The sequence below is a fragment of the Castor canadensis genome, chromosome 13 (genome assembly GCF_047511655.1).
Source record: "Castor canadensis chromosome 13, mCasCan1.hap1v2, whole genome shotgun sequence".
In the NCBI taxonomy this organism is placed as follows: domain Eukaryota; kingdom Metazoa; phylum Chordata; class Mammalia; order Rodentia; family Castoridae; genus Castor; species Castor canadensis.
The window spans coordinates 48,154,069-48,173,770 of NC_133398.1; the positions used below are offsets into that span (position 1 = coordinate 48,154,069).

At 34.6% G+C, this 19,702-nt stretch overlaps 1 protein-coding gene across 3 annotated transcripts in view; it reads left to right on the plus strand.

Annotated features, from left to right (window-relative positions):
* The first annotated feature begins 1,005 nt into the window (after positions 1-1,005).
* Positions 1,006-19,702, plus strand: part of Elavl2 (ELAV like RNA binding protein 2) — a 153,189-nt gene continuing 134,492 nt past the window's right edge. Inside the window, exon 1 of one of the 3 annotated variants that reach the window (XM_074051705.1) lies at positions 1,006-1,116. In XM_074051705.1, the coding sequence (XP_073907806.1) occupies positions 1,090-1,116 (27 nt within the window). In that variant the 5' untranslated portion in view covers positions 1,006-1,089. The remainder of the gene's footprint in view (positions 1,117-19,702) is intronic. The other 2 variants (XM_074051698.1, XM_074051693.1) reach the window with 2 other exon arrangements.

Consider the following 19,702-nt stretch of genomic DNA (forward strand, 5'->3'; position numbering starts at 1 on the left):
TGAAGGACGGAGAAACTATTGACCAGTGAATGTCCCGCTCACTCCCCACCCAACGTCACCCAATCTTCGCCCCTCTTGTGCTTTCAGCCTTCAGTTTTCGGTTTTAGGGTCTTCCCCTTCAGTGTTTGGATAAAGTCACTGTTTGGTTCGGCTGGAAGTGACCCGATGGTTTTCCTAGTTATTTGAACGCTGCCTGCAGAAAATACCATATAGGGAGGTGGAAAAAGAGAGGGGTGTGTGTGTGTGTGTGTGTGTGTGTGTGTGTGAAAGAGAGAGAGAGAGAGAGAGAGAGAGAGAGATAGTCCTAGGGGAAGAGCAGGGGGCTTCCCTCTCCTGAAGGACAGACAGAATGATACATACTGTCATTAACAGTTTTGACCCACCCAGACCCCACCCTTCGGTTGCATCCATCACACAGTCATTACAAAGGGGCAGCGCTGTCACATTGCCTGCCCTGCTCCTGGGGCTCTCGGGCTGGCTTAATGAGGTGCACCCAGCCGGGGCTATTGTGCAGCGCGAATGAGGCAGGAAGGAGACGGCCCGGATCCTAGCAGCTGCTACTCGCAGCAGCCAGGGCTGCAGAAGCTCCACACAGCAGCTCAGCCCAGACCTCAAGTGGATGGATGCCTCTAGAAGTGTTTTCCTGAAGGAACCCATCAGGCAGTGAAGACTGTGGCAGGGCTTAGTGAACTTAGATGGGGCTTTCCTCTCCTGCAGTTGAGCTGGCTGGAGGCAAGTGCAGTCACTCGGGTAACCGCGGGGCTGCTGGGGGCGGGAGTGGGGGGGGTGTTGCTGTTGGTGGTTTTGAGCCCGTCCTTAGTCAAAAGGCGGCTTGGATCAATTTCCCCTCCAATCACTCAACTCTCCCTTTTACCTTTTGTTTTGTTCGCTTGGCTTTTTCCACCCCCTATCCCTCCCTGGTTTGGTCTGAACCGTGAGTCTTGCTCTGGGGTTTGATTGTGCATTTAAATGTAATTCTGATTGGTGTATGTTCTCTCCTTTTTGTTGTGATTACTAGAGATACTTTAGTCCTGCCTTCCCAGTTCTGCGCCCTGCACAAGCAGTTTTGAAAAATTAAGTGCAAAAAGCATGACAAAGCAATATGAGGTTGCTGTGGTAAGTGAACTTTTAAACCAAAAATTACCATTTATTCTTGTATGCTCTGTCTGTGGGTGGCTTAAGGTATATACACACACACAAAGGGTTGGGGGCTGGGAGGAGGGGGTGACTAAACAAACAGAAAACAGTACTTCTAATTTTGTTTTTCTCTCTACTATGATTTCTGTATTTATTTGATACTACTGGGATGGTAATGGCCTTGCTGCATTTAAAGTCGGTGAGAGTTAGCAGTCAGTAGGGAAGAGGTAGGGAAGAGGCCTAGGGAGTTGGGTTATTGTCTGGTTTCAAAAGAACCTTGCAGCTCTGACTTCCTGAACTTGTCACAGTAGTGGGGGTCATTCCTGATGAAATCCTAAAGGAGAAAAGGAACAATGGGGTCACCCTTAGCCAGTACAGCTACCTCTATGTCCTCACCTGCACTGTTAGACTTTCCCCTTTCTTCCTCATACTTCCTCAGGTAGCAACATTAAAAGCCATCATTCTTAGACAAATTTTAATAGCTGAATGATAACAAATAGTACTTTTGGAAAGTCGTACTCTTATACCTTTCTTACAACTGCTCCTTTCTCTCACCTTAAAAACTAAAGTACAGATTCATTTAAGGGTCCCTCTTCAGAATCCTTTCTGAATTCCTTTTATTTGTTTTAAAATAGGAAATATATGCCAGGGAAAGATTTCTGAGCCTTACTCTTTTATCGCATTGATTTTCTGGGAATGGCTATGCAGTTCAGTATTTGTGGCAAAGTTACCAATACCAAGTTTGGTGAAAAGCCCAACTTTTGCTCTGGAGAATTCTAAATTGTTTGGCCATATTGGCAGTTTTAAAAAAGAATTAATAGTGCTCAGTAGTCCTAAAACTTTTCTTTTATCGAGTTGCCTTTTAACAGCCATCTCTATGTTGCCATGGAGATGACTGGGATGCCCTATATTGGAATGGCCTATACAGTCTGTGATGAGGAAAGCCACCTAAATTTTCAAATTTGAAGGATGGAATGGAAACAATAATACCACCAAAAGGAATTTGTTTTCATTTTGTTAAGTGAGTTATTAACTTTAATTTCTATGTGTGTTGATAAGATTGCATGTGCCTATGTTTTTCAAGGTCTAAAATATTTTGAGTATTTATAAACTTACTGTGACCATAGGAAACATAAAAATTTTAGATTGTACTGCAATAAAGATTAGTGTGTTTTATTGGGCGTATATTTTAAACAACTTCTTTGAACAACTGACTTTTTGTTTATTCTATGACAACCTATTATCATTTCCCAGAGGCTGTCACAGGAAAGTGATTCTGTGTAAAGCCAGCCTCCAAAGTCACCAGTATTGCTTCTGTCTTGCTATTTGTAACTTCTAGCCTTCACGTGATTTTCAGTTTGAAAGCTTCTAAACCAAATGACCAATTAAACTACTAATCTGTTGGTAGATTACAGATTCTTCTGTAGAAGAAGAATCACGTCTATAAAACTTGTGAAAAAAAAAACTCAGAAGAGTTTGAATTAGAATGTAATATTTTATATTCATAGTATCAAGAATTTCAATAAGGAAATTTGTTTTTCTTTGGTACGGTTATTAGACCATAGACAGATAGGTAACAATTTCTTAAATTATATAATTTCATTTTGGATCTTACTACTCAGCTTTCATAGCTATTTAATTGGTTTTAAATAAACATCTTGAACTATATTTATTTACATAATACTAAAGTAAGAATTCATTATCTATACTGTCTGTATAGATAATTGTAAGCAAATGTAAGCCCTGTATATATGTAAATTGGATTACTTTGACACTGTAATTGAGAAAATATCTTTAATCAGAGTTATTTTAATCATACCCAATCTCAAAGAAGCCTTCAACTTTATTCTAGTTTCTACCTACACATTGAAAATAATATTTCAGTGGAAGATACCCATAAAACATTGCTATTTAAAATAAATTGGGTAGTTGAAAGTTATCTCCTTAATCATAATTAACAGTGTATATAGTTTAAAGGTACTTCAACTTGTAATGCCATATCTTCCTGATATTATCCCTCACTAATTTCAATAATTTTGTGCCAATTTTAGGGTTCTAAATATTCTCAATATGAAAATTTCTTCATATCAGAAGGTAGCATTATTCGCTATTATTTCTAGAAAACACAAATAGTTCTAATATGCTTTTTGCAGAATGTATAAATGTTGTATTTAAGTGATTAAATACATTAGAATTATTAGAAACATTAGAAACACAGTGACCAAGTCCTGATTTTGCTAAACCTCAGAATACATTTTGTAAGTAGCAGAAAGCTTGTAATGTTCATAAGGACAAAACTGTGTTTTCAAGTAAGTAATTTTCTTAGAACTATTCACTGTTTCCTATAACACTGCTTTACTTTGAGTGAATATATATTCATATCCAGAGGAGAAAAGTGGGTGCGACGGAGGAGCAGAGATGGACGGAGGGCCAGGTAATTAATGTTATGTTACACAGCAGGTTTGACCCCTTGAGCAAGACATAGGACATGAAATGAACCTGTTAGAAAAGTGGCAAAAAGGAATAGCTGAAGTAACACTATAATTTTAAAATGAAAAATAAGCTTCATTTAGTACTTCTAATTAATTTTCAATTTAATGTGTATCTCATGAATCAAATACATAATCTAAGATAGGTAAGAAGTTAAATTAACTTTAATAGGGGACGTTTATTGTCTATCCATTAGGAACCAGTCATATAGGTAAATGTTTTGTGTATATTATCTGTTACTCTTCAAAACACTTTAGGTAGCAGGTTTATTTTGCCTAGCTAACTAAATAGCCAAGATCAGACAGCTCATAAACCATGAAGAGAGGATTTGAATTAAAATCTGTCTGACTCCAAACTTCGGTCCAAAATGAAACAAACTGATAATCAAATAATAGAAAATGTGAGACAGTCTACAAGATTTAAAAAGACCCTCCACATATTCTCCACAAATTCTGATTACTTGTTAAATTCGAAACTTTGCATGATTAAATAGTTTTGAAGGAAAACAAAAAAACCCCACTGAAATATTCCTAACTACAGTTTCAGATTGGGCTTGGATATATTAACATGGTTTGGGACATTAAATATTGAGAAATTATTTTATTTTCTATCCCATCCCCAAAATGAACAAAAGCAGAAGAATATTAATTCAATTACAATGACAAGGTATTTTAAAATAAATGCCAATAATTCCTACTTAATAAAAGGAATATCGAGCCTAAAATCAAAGAGTGATTTTTTTTTTAATTTTGCCAACCTAAATGGGATTTAGTTTTCATTTTGAAAACTTCAAAATTTTGATTATGTTAATACTTGCTAAAATAATAGAATCTTATATGATTGTATAAGTAGCAAATCATTTGATGATGTTTTTGGTTATAATACTTATTTTCTAAGTTAGAGTTTACCTTGATATACTTCTAATCACTTCATCTCTACTGAAAGGTTGGGATGTAGATATTGCATCAGTTTATTTATTTATTAATTTAGATCTGTGAAAGTGGTAATACTAAGATTTTATCAAGATAATTCAGTCAAGTCCCTTTAAGAGGCAATGGAAAAATATTTAAAGACATCATTTACATTCAACAGAAAACTGCTCAGTATTTCATCTAAGAAAAAGTGAAAGCACTTAGAAGACCTCTATCTGCACTGTTCCTGCTTGTTTTCTGAACATCTTTTTAACAATTGCATGACATTTTTTGAAAATGCAGAGAACTTATTCATAGAAGAGCATTTGACTCTGAGCATGGTGGCTCACCTCTATAACTCCAGCTAACTGGAGAGATTTGAGGCAAGAGGGTCCTGAGTTTGAGGCCAATCTGGCCAACTTAGTAAGAGCCTATCTCCAAAAAAAAAAAGCCTCAAAACAACCAACAATGACTACAAATAAGAACATCTGAATCAATAATCTTGTTGATTGAAGAACTTTTAAAAATTGATTCATCATTATCCATTTTTAAAATTCCAGATATCTAGAAAGTGAAATTGTCTAGATCCACATTTATACTATATTACTATGAAAGTACCAATAGATTCTTTTTCTGGCATAGAATTTAGAACTTTCAAGAACCATGATACGAAGGAGAAAATTGTGAGGCTTCAGGGTTAAGCCCACAGTATTCTAGTAGTGGATCACTGTAACTAACCTCTGTTTCACTTTGATCTAGGAACCCATGACTTAAAAGGCACGTGATTATTTTTACCCCCAAGAAACTAATTATAGTTACATGCTCATTATAAATAAAATTCAGGTACAGTTTTTAATCATAGTTAATAAAATATTCATATAATTTTCTATATGATCCTTGATTAAGAAATTTATATTACATTATTATACACTAAAATCAAAAGGCTGTGTCTAGATAATTTTCCTTTCCATTCATTCATCAAAAGTGTACAAATCTGGTCATATAAATACATGTAAATATACATATGAAAAGTTGTTATGTCAATATGAAGCAAATGAGGAAAATTATTGATCAGTTTTTCAGTTTTAAACTTATGGGATAATTAATGCCACAAACTGAATTTAATCTACTTAATCAGAATATTAAGTACATTTATATTACTAATTAAAAATTCAGAAATATTTTAGGATACGTCCATGGACTATTTTTTCTGCCTCTCCATTATTGCTTTCTCCTGACTTCAAAATTTTGTTTTCTTGAAAAATTAATAGGAAAACAATAAACTATGCTTAAAGTAGGAATACAAAATAAGAGCACTTTACAGAAGTCATTCATAGGTCTTGGAATCCTTCAAGTTGTGTGCCTGTAAATTCAAGTTGAAGGTAGAATCACTTCATTTTGTGTTCAGAGTGAAGCTTTATGTTGTGGACTTTCGAAGCCTCTCAGGGCTTGAACGTTTCATAGGAAAGGGCAGCAAAATACAAACCAGATACCATTATATTTGGTAGACATTGACAACATCTGCAAAGGCAGTTAATGGTTTTAATTTTTTAAAATAGAATTTATAAAGTTAATAAAACCTGAGTTCATTCCCACTGAGAACTAAGAATTCAGTTTTTTGAGTGTTTCTTGTAAAAATAACCATAGAATAGATAGTTTAAAGAACTGATTAACATTATAAATATTTAATGTCCTTTGTTAACAATAATGAGAGCAATAGCAATTTTATGCTATGGAAATACCTATTATGACACAGATGGTGTTCAATACATACATATGATTCTTACCATGGGTATCAGGACATTTTAATGTGCCTTGGAATACAAACGAATGAAATACTTCACTCAACAAACATTATTGAATGTTGACTAGGTTAAGCTTGAAGTCATAGCACTGATGAGAATGCCTGCTGGGAAAGATGGCTGTGCTGTCAGGTAATGTGCAGTCTGTGTAGGAGGTAGACATGTCAGCAAATGGTTCTATGCAGTGAGATGAGTGGTGTTAAAGTATGTTTAAAGTGCTTTTGGGAACACAGAGGAAGCAATCACCATGCTGCCTGCAGCTGGGGTCAATGTGGTATTTGGGAAGGTGTCTTAGTGGAGGTGAAGTTTTGCAGGTTAACTTGGTTTTCTTTTTTCCATTAAAAATAATAGTAGAGTTTCAAATAATGTACAGAAAGATGAAGTATACATTTTTCTTATCTTTACATATTGATATGTACTTATGATAAGGGAAAACAAGGTTTCTGTGTAGGATGCTGTGTTTTTCAAGATTCATTAGTGTAATTTCTCAGACACACTGCCTTTGACAAATGTGCACAACCAGGAAGGCCTTTAATATATCGATTATGTTAGTGTTTTGTTGCTAGTAGCATAATGGATAAAGCAAAGGCTCCATTTTTATTCTTCTATGCTCAACCAAAAAAAAAAAAAGTATCTTGCAAACTGTGCAAAGCACACAAAAGCAAAAGTAATTATATAATGTAAGTGCTGAGGGAGAATGCTTGTGAACTGGGCTGCAATGAGAAAGGGGTTGTAATAAAGAGATTATTTGAGAAGAATTGATATGAAAATGTTTTAAAATAGGAGAGAGTTCTGCTTCATAACAATAGAGCACCATCTTAGGCAATTTCACTTTCCTTTGTATTGCTTTCACATTTGCAACAGAGAAGGGAATTACTATTAATCTGAAATTTTCCTTATTTATGATTAATTTTCAACATTGATTAGACTAAAACCACCCTATTTTTTTTTCTGAAACTCCCAACTGTATGTAGTTTCACTCTGAAAATCCTTCACTCAGGAGTGATTAGAAGTTTGTGTGAATACCATTTTGCATTTTGCTCTCTGATACCTTGGCAAAACAGTTTAGCTGGTTCCCGCTGGGATTCTCTCTCTTGGCAACACTTTTTTATTTCCCTGTGTTCATTTTTAGGAAAATCCTCTCAACATTGTTATATGCATTATTTTATAGGAAGGAAGTATGTAAAATACTCTTGAACTCATTTTACTTGTGAGTTTGAATAGCATTCAGATTAGAATGATTTCCCCAGAATTTTGTAGGCTTGCCCAATCCAGCTGTATATTTTATATGCTAATGTAAATTCTATTTTTGTTCCCCTTGGGGGTTTAAGTGATTATAATTGTTGCTCTTCAAAAGCCAAACAGATGATGATTGCTGCTTCAGGAGTATACGAAAAGAAACTGGCTTTCATTAAACCTGCTCATCCACTTCATAATTATCTCCATTTTATCTAGCTAAGAAGCAGGAAAAAAATGGCAACTACAGTTCATTGAAGCCAGTTCAGTTATTTAAACATCACTTTATTGAACTAGCAGGAGGTGTTAAAGTAGGGAGAATGTTTTCATTCTAACATTGATACATAGCCAGTGGCCCAACTCAAGAGTTAGTTGAGCATCAAATGCCAGAGGCCACAGAGAATGAAAGGAGAGATATTTTGAGCTATTCTGAGAGGAGTCCTCTAGTGGATACAATAAATAGTACTGCATGACAGCTATTCTAAAATATTCTTCTTGCTTCTTCTTCCAGTAAGTTCAAAATGAGTGATCTAGTTACTATCCACTAAGACCCAGAAATGGACTTTAAATGAAAGGAAAATTTCCTATAGAATATGCAAACAGGATATTGATAAATTCTAAAAGAAATGCCAAGTCCTGAGACTGACATGATTTTATGAGCCTTGTGATCTGACCATGGGTCAGAAAGCAGAATCTCAAGAATTTTGGCTTTCTTCATTAGGAAGAATACCTCCCCCATTCAGGTCACTCAATAAGCTCTGAGTCATCTGTTCCCCAGCACTAGGGTGGCCTTGGAATTGGGTTGCACTGGACTATTTCTGACCACATATATTGCTGGTTGTCCTCCTCATTGGTATAGAGAGAGAGAGTCCTTGAACTCTCACCTAGGGGAACAGAAGAGTGTCAGAGTCAACAGCTGTTCACTTTCCAGCTGTGAGAAAGCAATTCCTGCTGGTTCCATAAAAGAACCAGGTGAGAGCACTCTGAAAGTGCTCTCACCTCACTACAATTTCAAAGTGCCACATTTTAGAAACCAACTGTCTAAGGCTAGTCTTAGATACAACATTATATTCTTAAGCAATAACTACAAAAAATAAAATGGAAAGTTTCATTTTTGCTGTAGATTTTCATATTCCATGATAGTTCAACAAGTATCAAGCAATTTCAGTTGAGTTTTAACATAGAGTTGTTATTTTATAACTTGATTTTAAAACTTTTTGGAGAATCACCTTAGAAAAGGAAACAAAAGTTTAATAATTTTTCAAAGGAAATATGCTCCCAACAGGCTTTTGGATAATTTCCTATAAAGTTGTATACAGTAACAAAAAACTGTTTCTCTCAGTTTCTATGCCACAACAATAAACACGTTCCCAGTCTTCATTTATGTACTTTTATTTTAGCTGCATGATAACCCCCTAAAAAAACCTGTTCTACTTTATTTTATATATAGAAACATAGGAATTACAAACAGTTTAAAAACTAGAACCGGGGCATACCAGCTCCTCTCATCAACACCTTAATCAACATCTCTTTGACCTGCAGCACCTTGGCAATGCAGGGTGTTGAATTACATCCAGACTGCAGAGTCATTCTAAAACCTAAAGGTAGAACGCCCCCAAGGAATAAGTATTTTTCCAGTGAGTTCCTAGGTAATCTGCGCAATTTGCATTCTTAAATCCAGGGAGAGTATATCAATGGCCTGTTCTCTAGAAACTGTAAATTAGATACTATATTTTGGTAGTGTGGCAGCTTTGGAATTTTCCTGAATTCCTGTATACAGACATGCCAAAGTATACATTATTCTGATTTCTTACCAAGGTCCTTAAAAGCCCTAAGTCTGAGAATGTACCAGCTGCACTCAGACCTACTCTGACAAAAATGAAGATTTACCGGATTGGTTTTTTCCCCCTCCCCATCACCTTCTCTTCAGACCTATATCGATGCTTGCTAAAGCCCAAGGTCTACTAAGAAAATATCTCTTTCCCTTCCAAGGTGACAGACAACTTGTTAACCTAATAAATTAATTTCCATTAGTGGGAAAATATTTAGGATAGTCAAGTTGTGGGTAATTAAAAGTCACTCTTAGAAAAAATGCCCTTATTTTTGGTAATCACAAGTAATTTGTAGGATGGTCATGTCAGGCCATCATATGTATTTTTCTGTTAGTTGCTTTTCTTAACTGTGTGGCACCCCTTGATCTCTACCAGTGATAAGACTATCTTGAAGTAGGACAGTTAGAAATAAACTGACTCAATAGGAAAATACAACTTGGAAAAAAAATTTGATAGTATTGGTTTATCTGCCTATATCTATTAATTAGAAGTAAAAGCTACAAATATAGCAGATACTAAAATCTTTTCCAAGTGGAATGATTCTGTAATTTCCCAGGGTTATCTCACATATCTATTCTTTCATTTTACTAACAGGAAAGTGTGGGAAATTATACTTATCATGTGACCTCACAGCCATATAAATAAAATCCTCTTAAGATATCCAAGTTAAATTTCTTTCAACATAACACAAAGCACAAATTTGGCAATTAGTCAAATTAATTTGCTCAACAAAGAGAACTAAACCAAAATAGTTAAAGCCACAGTTTACTTTAACTCCATGTTACCAGAGCAAAGGAAAAATTTGTACTGTTTTTGTTCTAAATCAGTGTTTCATTAGAATTATGTATGGAGGTTTTAAAAACAACAACAACAACAAAACATGTATTTATACCTCACTTAAGAATGACTGAGTGAAATCTCCCAAGGTATAAACCAGGCATCTGTACTTAAAAAAAAACCTCCATAGGTAGAAGCTAATACACAGCCATGTGTGAGAGCCACTCTCCTAACCACCTGGGAAGGTGTTTTGCTTTTTTTTTTTTCACTTAATGTTCACAGCATCCCTAAAAGGTGGCTATTATTTTTAGTATCCATTTTTCAATGAGAAAGCTGAGGTTTAGAAGGGTTGGGCGACATGCCTAAATTCATAAAGCAAGGACATGGGAGAGGCAGAACAAGAATTCAGGTCTGCCTGAATACTTTTAACTGCAACAATCCTGAACTTGAAAAGCCTTTTTAATATACAGATTGAAAAATGTATGGCTGTATTTTATAGCTGCAATTTCCCACCTAGGAGCTTCAATTTTGCTGCTTTGATTACCCTAAGAATACCAGAGCATACAGGGATTGTCTCATTTTATAGCCATAAAAGAGATCCACTATATTCATGTGAAAGGAGACATGGTCTAGTAGGTAAAAGATACTTTAAAATGATAAGTAAAATGTTTTGCTTGCTTTGCATAAAGGTCACTTTCTACCTCAGCTCTTAATTCACAAACTGAAGGAGCTGTCTTAATTTCATTGCAAAAATTAGTCAGATGAGACAATGTTGCAAGTGCATGATTTTCCTTTCAGGTCAGTTTCTTATAAAAATATTAACAATTGTCTAAAACCATTGGGGATAAATGCAGTTTCCAGAGTGGACTATGCAATTTTAGGATTTTTTTTTCTTTCTGATTTAGAGCTGACACCAGTATTTAAAATAGTGATGACTCATGTCTAAGACTGAAATTTGTTTTTCATGGGCTTGTTCACTTTTCTCCTTGAATTGCACCAAAAATGGTTTTTTAATTGGCTTTAACTCATGCCCAATAAATTGGACGAAAATTGATTGCTGCAGTCATGTTTGGTTGAAAATTATTCAAGACTGAGCCATGAGTCAAGTGAGTGCATGAGTGAAGGCAGCAGCACTTTACGTCCTCTGTTCATGACAAATAAAGGGTTTTTAAAAAATCAAAATAGTCGTAATTTGTATATAAAAACTAGTATGTAGTCAGATCCTAAGTATAAGGTAGTAACAGAGTAACAGAGCACATTAAACTACATATATTATAAAAACGTTTACAGTCGTAGCAATACCAAAAATGTAAATGTTATATTCCTCTGATATTCTTGTTAAACTCCTGGACATGAGAACAGATACTATTTCTAAATACCAAAATGAAATAAGTGAGAACGCTTGGTGATTGTATTGTCCTGTTGAGTTAAAACGGTGAGTCAGTTTCCTATTCCCCGAAGAGTGATCTTTTTTAAAGACAAAAATTAAACAATATGAAAATTGAATTAAATCAGGTGACTGTTTAGGGCATTGAAGTAGCAATTCTCTAAATGGTACCTGTCAGGAAGCCAGATTTTGTTCAATCTCATTATAATTATTTACTGTACTATGGTTTTCATTTATTTATATGCCATAGAAATATAAGCAAATCACTTTAAGGACACTGCTGGTTGGTAACAAAGGTTTATTTTATGAGATTTTTGTGCGACTGAGGGAAGTGCATAATAGGGAAAAAGAAATAACAGATGAATGAATGAGAAAAGAAACATCCCTTGGCCATAATGTAGATAGGCAGCAAATGAAGGAAATAGTGATTTTCTAGTGTACAATTAGTATTAGGCAATTCTAATTGGACAGGATAATTATATTTGATGTTGTAGTCTAAGAAACTGGTAAAACAATTTCTGAGGTTTTTGTCATATTGCTCTGTCATGTTTATTTTCATATGCATTGAATCTAAAGATTTGTTTTTGTGAGTATTATAATTTTCTTCATAGTGTATAAATCTCCTGGGATGTTAATCTGACCTGTTTCTGAATCTAGGTTGTCTTTTAGGAGGTTGTTGGTCCTTAGCACCAGTATCTAGCAGCTACTCCTACCTGGTGGCTACACAGGCCTGAAGCCTTAGCTGTAGAGTACTTTTCTCCATCAAGACACAAAACTACCTGTTCTTCAGATTTGTAAACAAGAATGCATACTCATAGTTTTTGTAGACCCAATAATACAGAAAGCAACTATAAATCTACTATTTGTTACTTCAAAATAACCACTGCTTAATGTTCTAAGGAATATCCTTTACATGAGGTTCAATAAGAATATTTCATAAAAGCCTTCACATATCATGAAATAATAAATATATACTATCCTTTTTAATGGTTTAGAACTGTTTGCTATATGGTTTCAGAGCAAACTTCTTAAAATGTAAAAAATAAATAAATACATTTCTTTAAGTCCCAAAACAATATTACTTAAGGGTTAGAACATCCTAGGAGATCTTACATTTCTCAAAATCCAAGGGTATTTTATCTGAATTATTTTAAAGAAGCAGCTATCAATTTTATCTTTCATTTTTTAGCAACAGATAGCATAGAAGACATGAGTATGATTACATTTGATATAAAAATAGTTTTGTCTACTTATGTTAATTATAATATTTATTTTCCTTATAATCTTGTTCCCTTTCAAGTGTTGCATAATTTCTGCCATATATCTTTAAAATTACCAAATTTCACATCTAGAAAGCACCTTAGAGGTAATCTACTATACAGTGAGTAAGGACTTGGCCCTAGAAGCAAAGTCCTTTGAATCAAATCCCAGCTCTGCCAATCCTAGTTGTGTGATCATGGGCAAACTGCTTAACTTCAATTCAGTTTCTTCACTTGTAAAATTATAGTATTGTGACGATTAACTGATTTAATGCATGTAGAACATTAGAATGCTACCTAGTACATAGCATACTTTTATCCACTATCACTTTTACTCCTGATCTAGTCTTTTCCTGCGTATCACAAGGTTTAGTCAGAGTGACTTGCTGAAGGGAATCAGCTAGTTAGTGGGATAAATAATGCTACTACTACTAATGTACCCTCTCTAAGCCTGGGGATCTTTGTTTAATGTTACAATTTATCCCCTTACAGCAGTGTTTTAAAAACCCTCCTTGGACACACAGGTGATTTAGAGGTATGGAAAGCTGAGAAGGATATCAACCTGATGTGCTCTGGTCCCAGTTTCTCTCTCTCACAGCCATCTTGGACTTGTTCATGCAAAATTATTGTTTGTTCAGAACCCTATCACTTTCCCGGTGCCAGATAGACATATTTTGGCCATAAGAATGCTTTCATTATTATTAGTGTCATGAACCCCTCTTCTATCCTTGTCAGTCTTTCCTTCATCTCTATTATTCTCTGACCCTGACATCTCATTCCAAGAGATCTTGAAGTTTAGACAAAAGCTTCTTAACCCTGTTTATGGCTTAGTTCTGATTCCTGTAACTTTGGGTCTTTTCCTGCTCTGCACTTCCAGAATTCAGAGTTGTCAATGGTATAACCTGTACAGGTAGTTTTGTAGCTGTACTTCCCTGTGCTGACTTTTCAAGCCAGAATGATATGACTATAACACGTAACCACTCGTTACCCCATGCTTTCTGCCTACTTCTCCACTACAGTCAGCCTGTTCTCCTTTACCAAGTCTTGTCGTTTCTCACCTCAGAACCTACTTCCATTCGCACGAACGTAGATTTATATAAAGCAGATTTATATAAAGGTCCTTCAAAACTGAGGAGCTAACACTGTAATACGTATTAATATTTCTTCTATACAGATCTTACCAAGAGGCTCAAATTCTTAGGTATCTGTTCAATATGGCTAATTTGGAGACATGGCTCTTTCAGTATTCATTTTGCATCTAGGAAATATTAGTATTCTAGAAAATATCAATGCTCTATGAGTTAAATACTGGGCACTGACATAAAAGAAAGCCTTTTCTTTTCATTGTCTACACAGGAATCTAGAAATATCAGCAAGAAAAAAAATTTCACAGTAAATTGTGTCAAAATAATTCAAGGAAATTTCTATTTGTTACTCAAACAGCTTAAGCAGTCTGTTATACCATTCATTTATGTTACAACTTCCAACTCATGTTTACAAAAACTGACATTTCAAACAACTATATTCTCTAACTTCTAATGCCAGAATGACAGTGACCAAAGGAATAGAATTTTATTTCTATTACAACAGTATTCTTGGCCTCAAAATGCACATACATATGCTTGATCAGATAAATAGATTTTCCATTTAATCATATCAACATGAAGAGTTAAGAGGAATTGGTGTGAAGTAGCAATAGAGAAGAGTACTGGCTGCCTGTGTGCACACTGTGTTACTTCTTGGTGCTAGTTTCACTTCCTCTTGCAAATCTGGCAGTCACATGACTAAGCTTGACCTTGAGTGGGTCAATCTTACCAAATTATGACACTTTTAGGATGCAGACAGACAGATGCCTATCAAATCTTAAAATATTAAAACCATTACATCTGTTTTTCATAGTGACGTAAAATGAATTAAGACCTCTAAAAGTTTAACATTGATTATTTTATCAGGCTACAAAATTTTGGGTCCTTCCATTTCACTTACTTACTGTAAGTTCACATCTGTAACTACATCTATATCAAACTATAGCAAAATAAGCCCTATAGGAAACTGAAAACTAAAAACCATTAGTAAGTTTTAGTATTCTTCTGACAATCTGTTTTACAATGTAAAGTGGACATTCGTTCCTTATTTTGTTTCATTCAAAACAAACAAAAAAGTATTATTAAAAGCCCTTTATATAGTTACTTTTATGTTTCTTTGTATATTTATTTTGGATAGATTTTTCAAGCACAGACCTAAGAAACAGAAAACTAAATCAGAAAGTACTGTTACCTATGTAAATGGAATAAATATAATAGCCTATAAAAATATATATGGAAAAATGGAAGGAGTCAAGGAAGAGGCCAGTGACAAGGACATTGGAAGTGGTTTCTTCCACTACCATAAATAACTAGTCACTTCAAAAATTGTGTTTTGGAATTAACACAGAATGGTAAATAAGAATAGATAATATATGTATATATAATTGAATAATAAAAGTGTCACTATATAAAATCAAAATATTTGAATTTTACCAGATTTCAATGTATATATTTGACTCAACTTGATTTCATCAAGTAATTAACTAAATTATAAACTATAATTAATGCTAAGCACTAACATTTGAGCCTAACTAAAGTAACAATAGCCATAATTAATGGGAAAGAGAGTAACACAATGCAGGAAGACTGATATTCAGGAAATGTCTCTATTTCTATTAACATTAGAAATGTTACCTAAATTCCTAATGCCTGAAAATGAGAAATAATTTATGTTCTTCTTTACCTCCTGGGGTTACAACAATAAATATGTAAAAGTGCATTGAGATTTTTGTGATAAAAGATACTATAAAAATCTAAGGTGTTTTTATTATTATACCAGTTGTGTGGGAGCTCAGAGTCCGTTCCTTTCTGAAGACGGCAACTTTTTATGGGTAAACCATGAAATTGTATTGGGAAATATATTGAAGTCACATAACAGGGCAGACAGAAGATTTTATGCCTTCTGGGGCCTTTTAAACTTGGTTACAATTAGAAATGTGAGAAGATATTTATCACAGAATATATTAGGATATTAATGAGAGCAAATGAAAATATATAAGAGACAGTATGCAAAGGCAGGAATTCTAATTTCGGCTACATTAAATAATTGTGCTAAGTTGCCTTTATTTTTCACATTATTGTAGTTAGCAAGTATTGACTGCTTACTTCATGCAAAGGATTTAATTGTTTTACACCCATGATTACAGTTAGCCTTCCAGTGATCCTAAATTGATTATCATCACCATTTTATAGACCAAGAAACCAAGACTTAGTAGCAATAAAGTAACTTGTACAAGACCCCACAGTGGTGGAGTCAGGGTCAAATCCTCATGTTCCTAACATCAAAGCCCAATATCTAAACAGTTTGCAAAGGGTAAAATTACAATTTCTATTTAAAGTAGTAATGTTTGACAAGCTATACTATTAAAAAGTTACAGTATACAAAAATTTAGAACAAAGAATGCAACAAACCCAGACACATTGTGAATATGTTTTACATAGCATATCCAACTGAGGTATTTAGACTTCCTAAATGTTCCTTTTACTAGGGCTTCCTAAAAAGTAATCTGATTTCCATTAAATATTTATTGTCTTTAATCTAATTTGTTATTCTGGCGCATTAAAGGCACTCAACAGATGCTTGAATCAAATTGAAATAAACCTTTTGTCAAAGATATGGAATAAATGCTTAGAAACAGGAACTGATTGTCACTCATTTGACCCTTCCTTGATGGTGGGTATTATATCTGGAAAGACACAATTAGTTATGTATGGTATTTCTGGTAATAGTATTATAATCAGTTATAAACAAAAATATTACAACTTTTGGATATTTCAAAAGTATCCAATATTTTTGCCTTTATTCTTTGGGTATTATATCTGGAAAGACACAATTAGTTACGTATGATATTTCTAGTAATAGTATTATAATCAGTTACAAACAAAAATATTACAACTTTTGGATATTTCAAAAGCATCCAATATCTGCCTTTATTCTTCTCAGAAAGGCTCTTTGCCAATGTCTTATTTCATTGAGACACTGAAGAATTGATATAGACAGGAAGTGATAATAAAAAATCTTTTTAAAAATAAAATTTATATTTCTATTAATGAGTCACTATGTTTTTAGAACTATATATATCATTCATTAGTTACAAAAATAAGGTAGGAGTGCTTTTTATATTAATTTCATTCTAAAACATTTTTTTACCCCATAATGAAAAAAAATTTAAAGTTATCCTTTAGTTTTGAAATTCTATAATAATTTAAACTCATAAAATATCTTTTTTCACATTTCAAACTAAGTGTGCATGTTTTAGCTTTTATGCAAATTCACATCTTTAAAATGTCTACCTGTAAGAACAAAGAATAGTCCAAGCTGCCCCTTTGTGTGGGTATTTTCAATTTGATTAAGAAAAACAAAAAGAAAACCCATAGTTTAAGGGTTCATTAAAGCTGGTAATTCAAACTTATTAAGTCATTGTTATAAGCAGAAAAATATCTTGTTAAATATGAATACTGAAGATAAAATAATAATGGTGCCTAAAATGTTAGAATTCATTAAAAGAATATTTCTAAAATGCCTATATAGCAACATTAGTTAAACCAATATAGCATTATGGGAAATGATACTACAGAATGGAAAAGTTAATCATAAATCTCTCATTGAAGTATACACATAATACTTTCGCATACATACACTTGAATTTCTCCAAAAAAAAGAAAAGAAACAAAAGTCCAAACACCTGTTCTCAGTGTTACATGACAGAAAGGATTTTTACGTATAACTATTAAAAGAAATGTCTTTGAGATTCCATGACTGATATGTTTATTTGCTTACCACCCTATGATTACTCAAATAACTTCAATGTTTAGAAGAATTATTTTTAATATATCATAATAGTTAAATTACTGAAACATATAAAGGAATCTTAATTTTTTTCTCATCACTTTTCCTAACAAATTAATTTTTTTCCTCACCTCAAAATGGTTAAAGCAGACCTTATATTTCTAGTTACATATACTCTGACATTAGTATAAGTTTTGGTATTGTACAAAATAAAACTGATTTTTCTAAAGTTATATTAACTATGTGTTATCAACTAAAGATACCTTTTTATAGATGTTCCTAAGACAAAATATAAAAGCTGTTGTGGGAAAATTAATGCATCCTTATACACATCTTAAGTGGACATCAATGATCTTGCAATCAATCCACTTAAGACACAAAGAACAAGGTAAAATCCTAGGTCATTAGTGAATCAAGACAAGATCACTGACTATATGCTGGTCTTTATGCATAATAAATTTGGAGGGGTAACATTTATTTAAACAATGCCTACAATTTCAAACCTCATGTCTACAAAAGCAGTCAGAGGAGTGTAGCTATAAAGTGTGCTATATGAACCAGATGGTGTCAGAGTACATACCTGAAATTTTTTGTATTTTCTAAATTACCCTATTGAAATGACCAGAATAAAAGGGGGAGGGGAGTCGAACTATAAATGGCATTCTTGCAAGTAGCTAAGCAGACTCTTTTCTGTAGTTGATGAGTTCTTATGCTACTCTAAAAACCAACCTGAATATCTCTCCTGAGGCCCTATCACTTAAAAAAAAAAAAAAGACTAGGTTAAATTCGAATTTTGGTAATGCCTGGATCCTGTTGATCTACTTTTCCTGCAATGAAAGGAAAACTTCAGAGCTCATTTGGAATCTGCCCCCTTCTCAGTTAAAGACAGAATTCCCATTTATGATGGATTGGCTTCAATTGTCGCTTAAGCTGTATTACACTAAACTTCACACAACTTTATACTTTCAAAATTGTTTATTTATTGTAGCTATGATTAGGAATCGGCCCTTTCCCCTTCCCATTCCTTCTCACATCTTCCCCTCCTCAAATAATTTTTAAGCCTGTTGGTTTTTTTCTCTCACCGTCCCCTAGTACCCCCATATCAAAAAACAAAACCCACAAAACAACGTCCCATTGCAGGCGCCCCCTCTCTGCCTGCCGAAAGCATTTTAATGACAGTTTACTTTAGCAGTCTATCAGCAGACTGCTGCCTCTGCCACCTGAATTTCAATTTCTTAATTTACAGCCCAGATAAAACAGAATGGAGCAGGATCTGGGCTGCTCTCTACATTGGGTTGGCCTTATCAAGCGTGAAGTTTGGCGCTTTGCAAACCTATTCAAGTGATTATCTGTTGAGGACCTCTCGAGCCATCTCCATCTCTGCAGCCTGCTGATAAGACAGCTGCTTCTCTAGCCGCTGTGTCTCCCAGGGCCTCAGTCTTCTTCAGATACAAACTCCGCCTTTGTCACCGTGCCCTGGTGCCATCACTTGCTCTGTGGGGCAAGGGTTTGATGTGAACACACGTGTGTGGAGGCAGTCTAAGTCTGTGAGAGAGCAGAGGGAGAAAGAAGAAGGAGAGGGCATAGAGAGCAAGGGTGGTGGGGGAGGAAAAGAGAGACTGAGAGAGAGAGAGAGAGAGGGAGAGGGAGAGGGAGAGGGTGAGGGAGAGGGAGAGAAAAGAGAGACGAGTGAGAGAGCGAGCGCGAGAGGAGTGTTGAGGGGAGGGGGGAGGGGGGAAGCAGGGCGCGTGCCTAGCGCAGTTGATAGCTCTGATTGACTGGTTGCTCAGCCGGCTTTATTATTTCAAATTAGACGTGCATTGCACACAAGTGGAAACATAAATCTTCTATATAAGAGCGAGCCTCCAAGCATCCGAAGCAGAAAAACCGTTTCTTCCCAGTATCGGGTAAAGGGACCGGCGAAAAGGCTGATTGCTACCAGCTGAGACAGATGGTTTCCTTTAACTTTGGAAACTGCTATTTTTAATTACTTGTA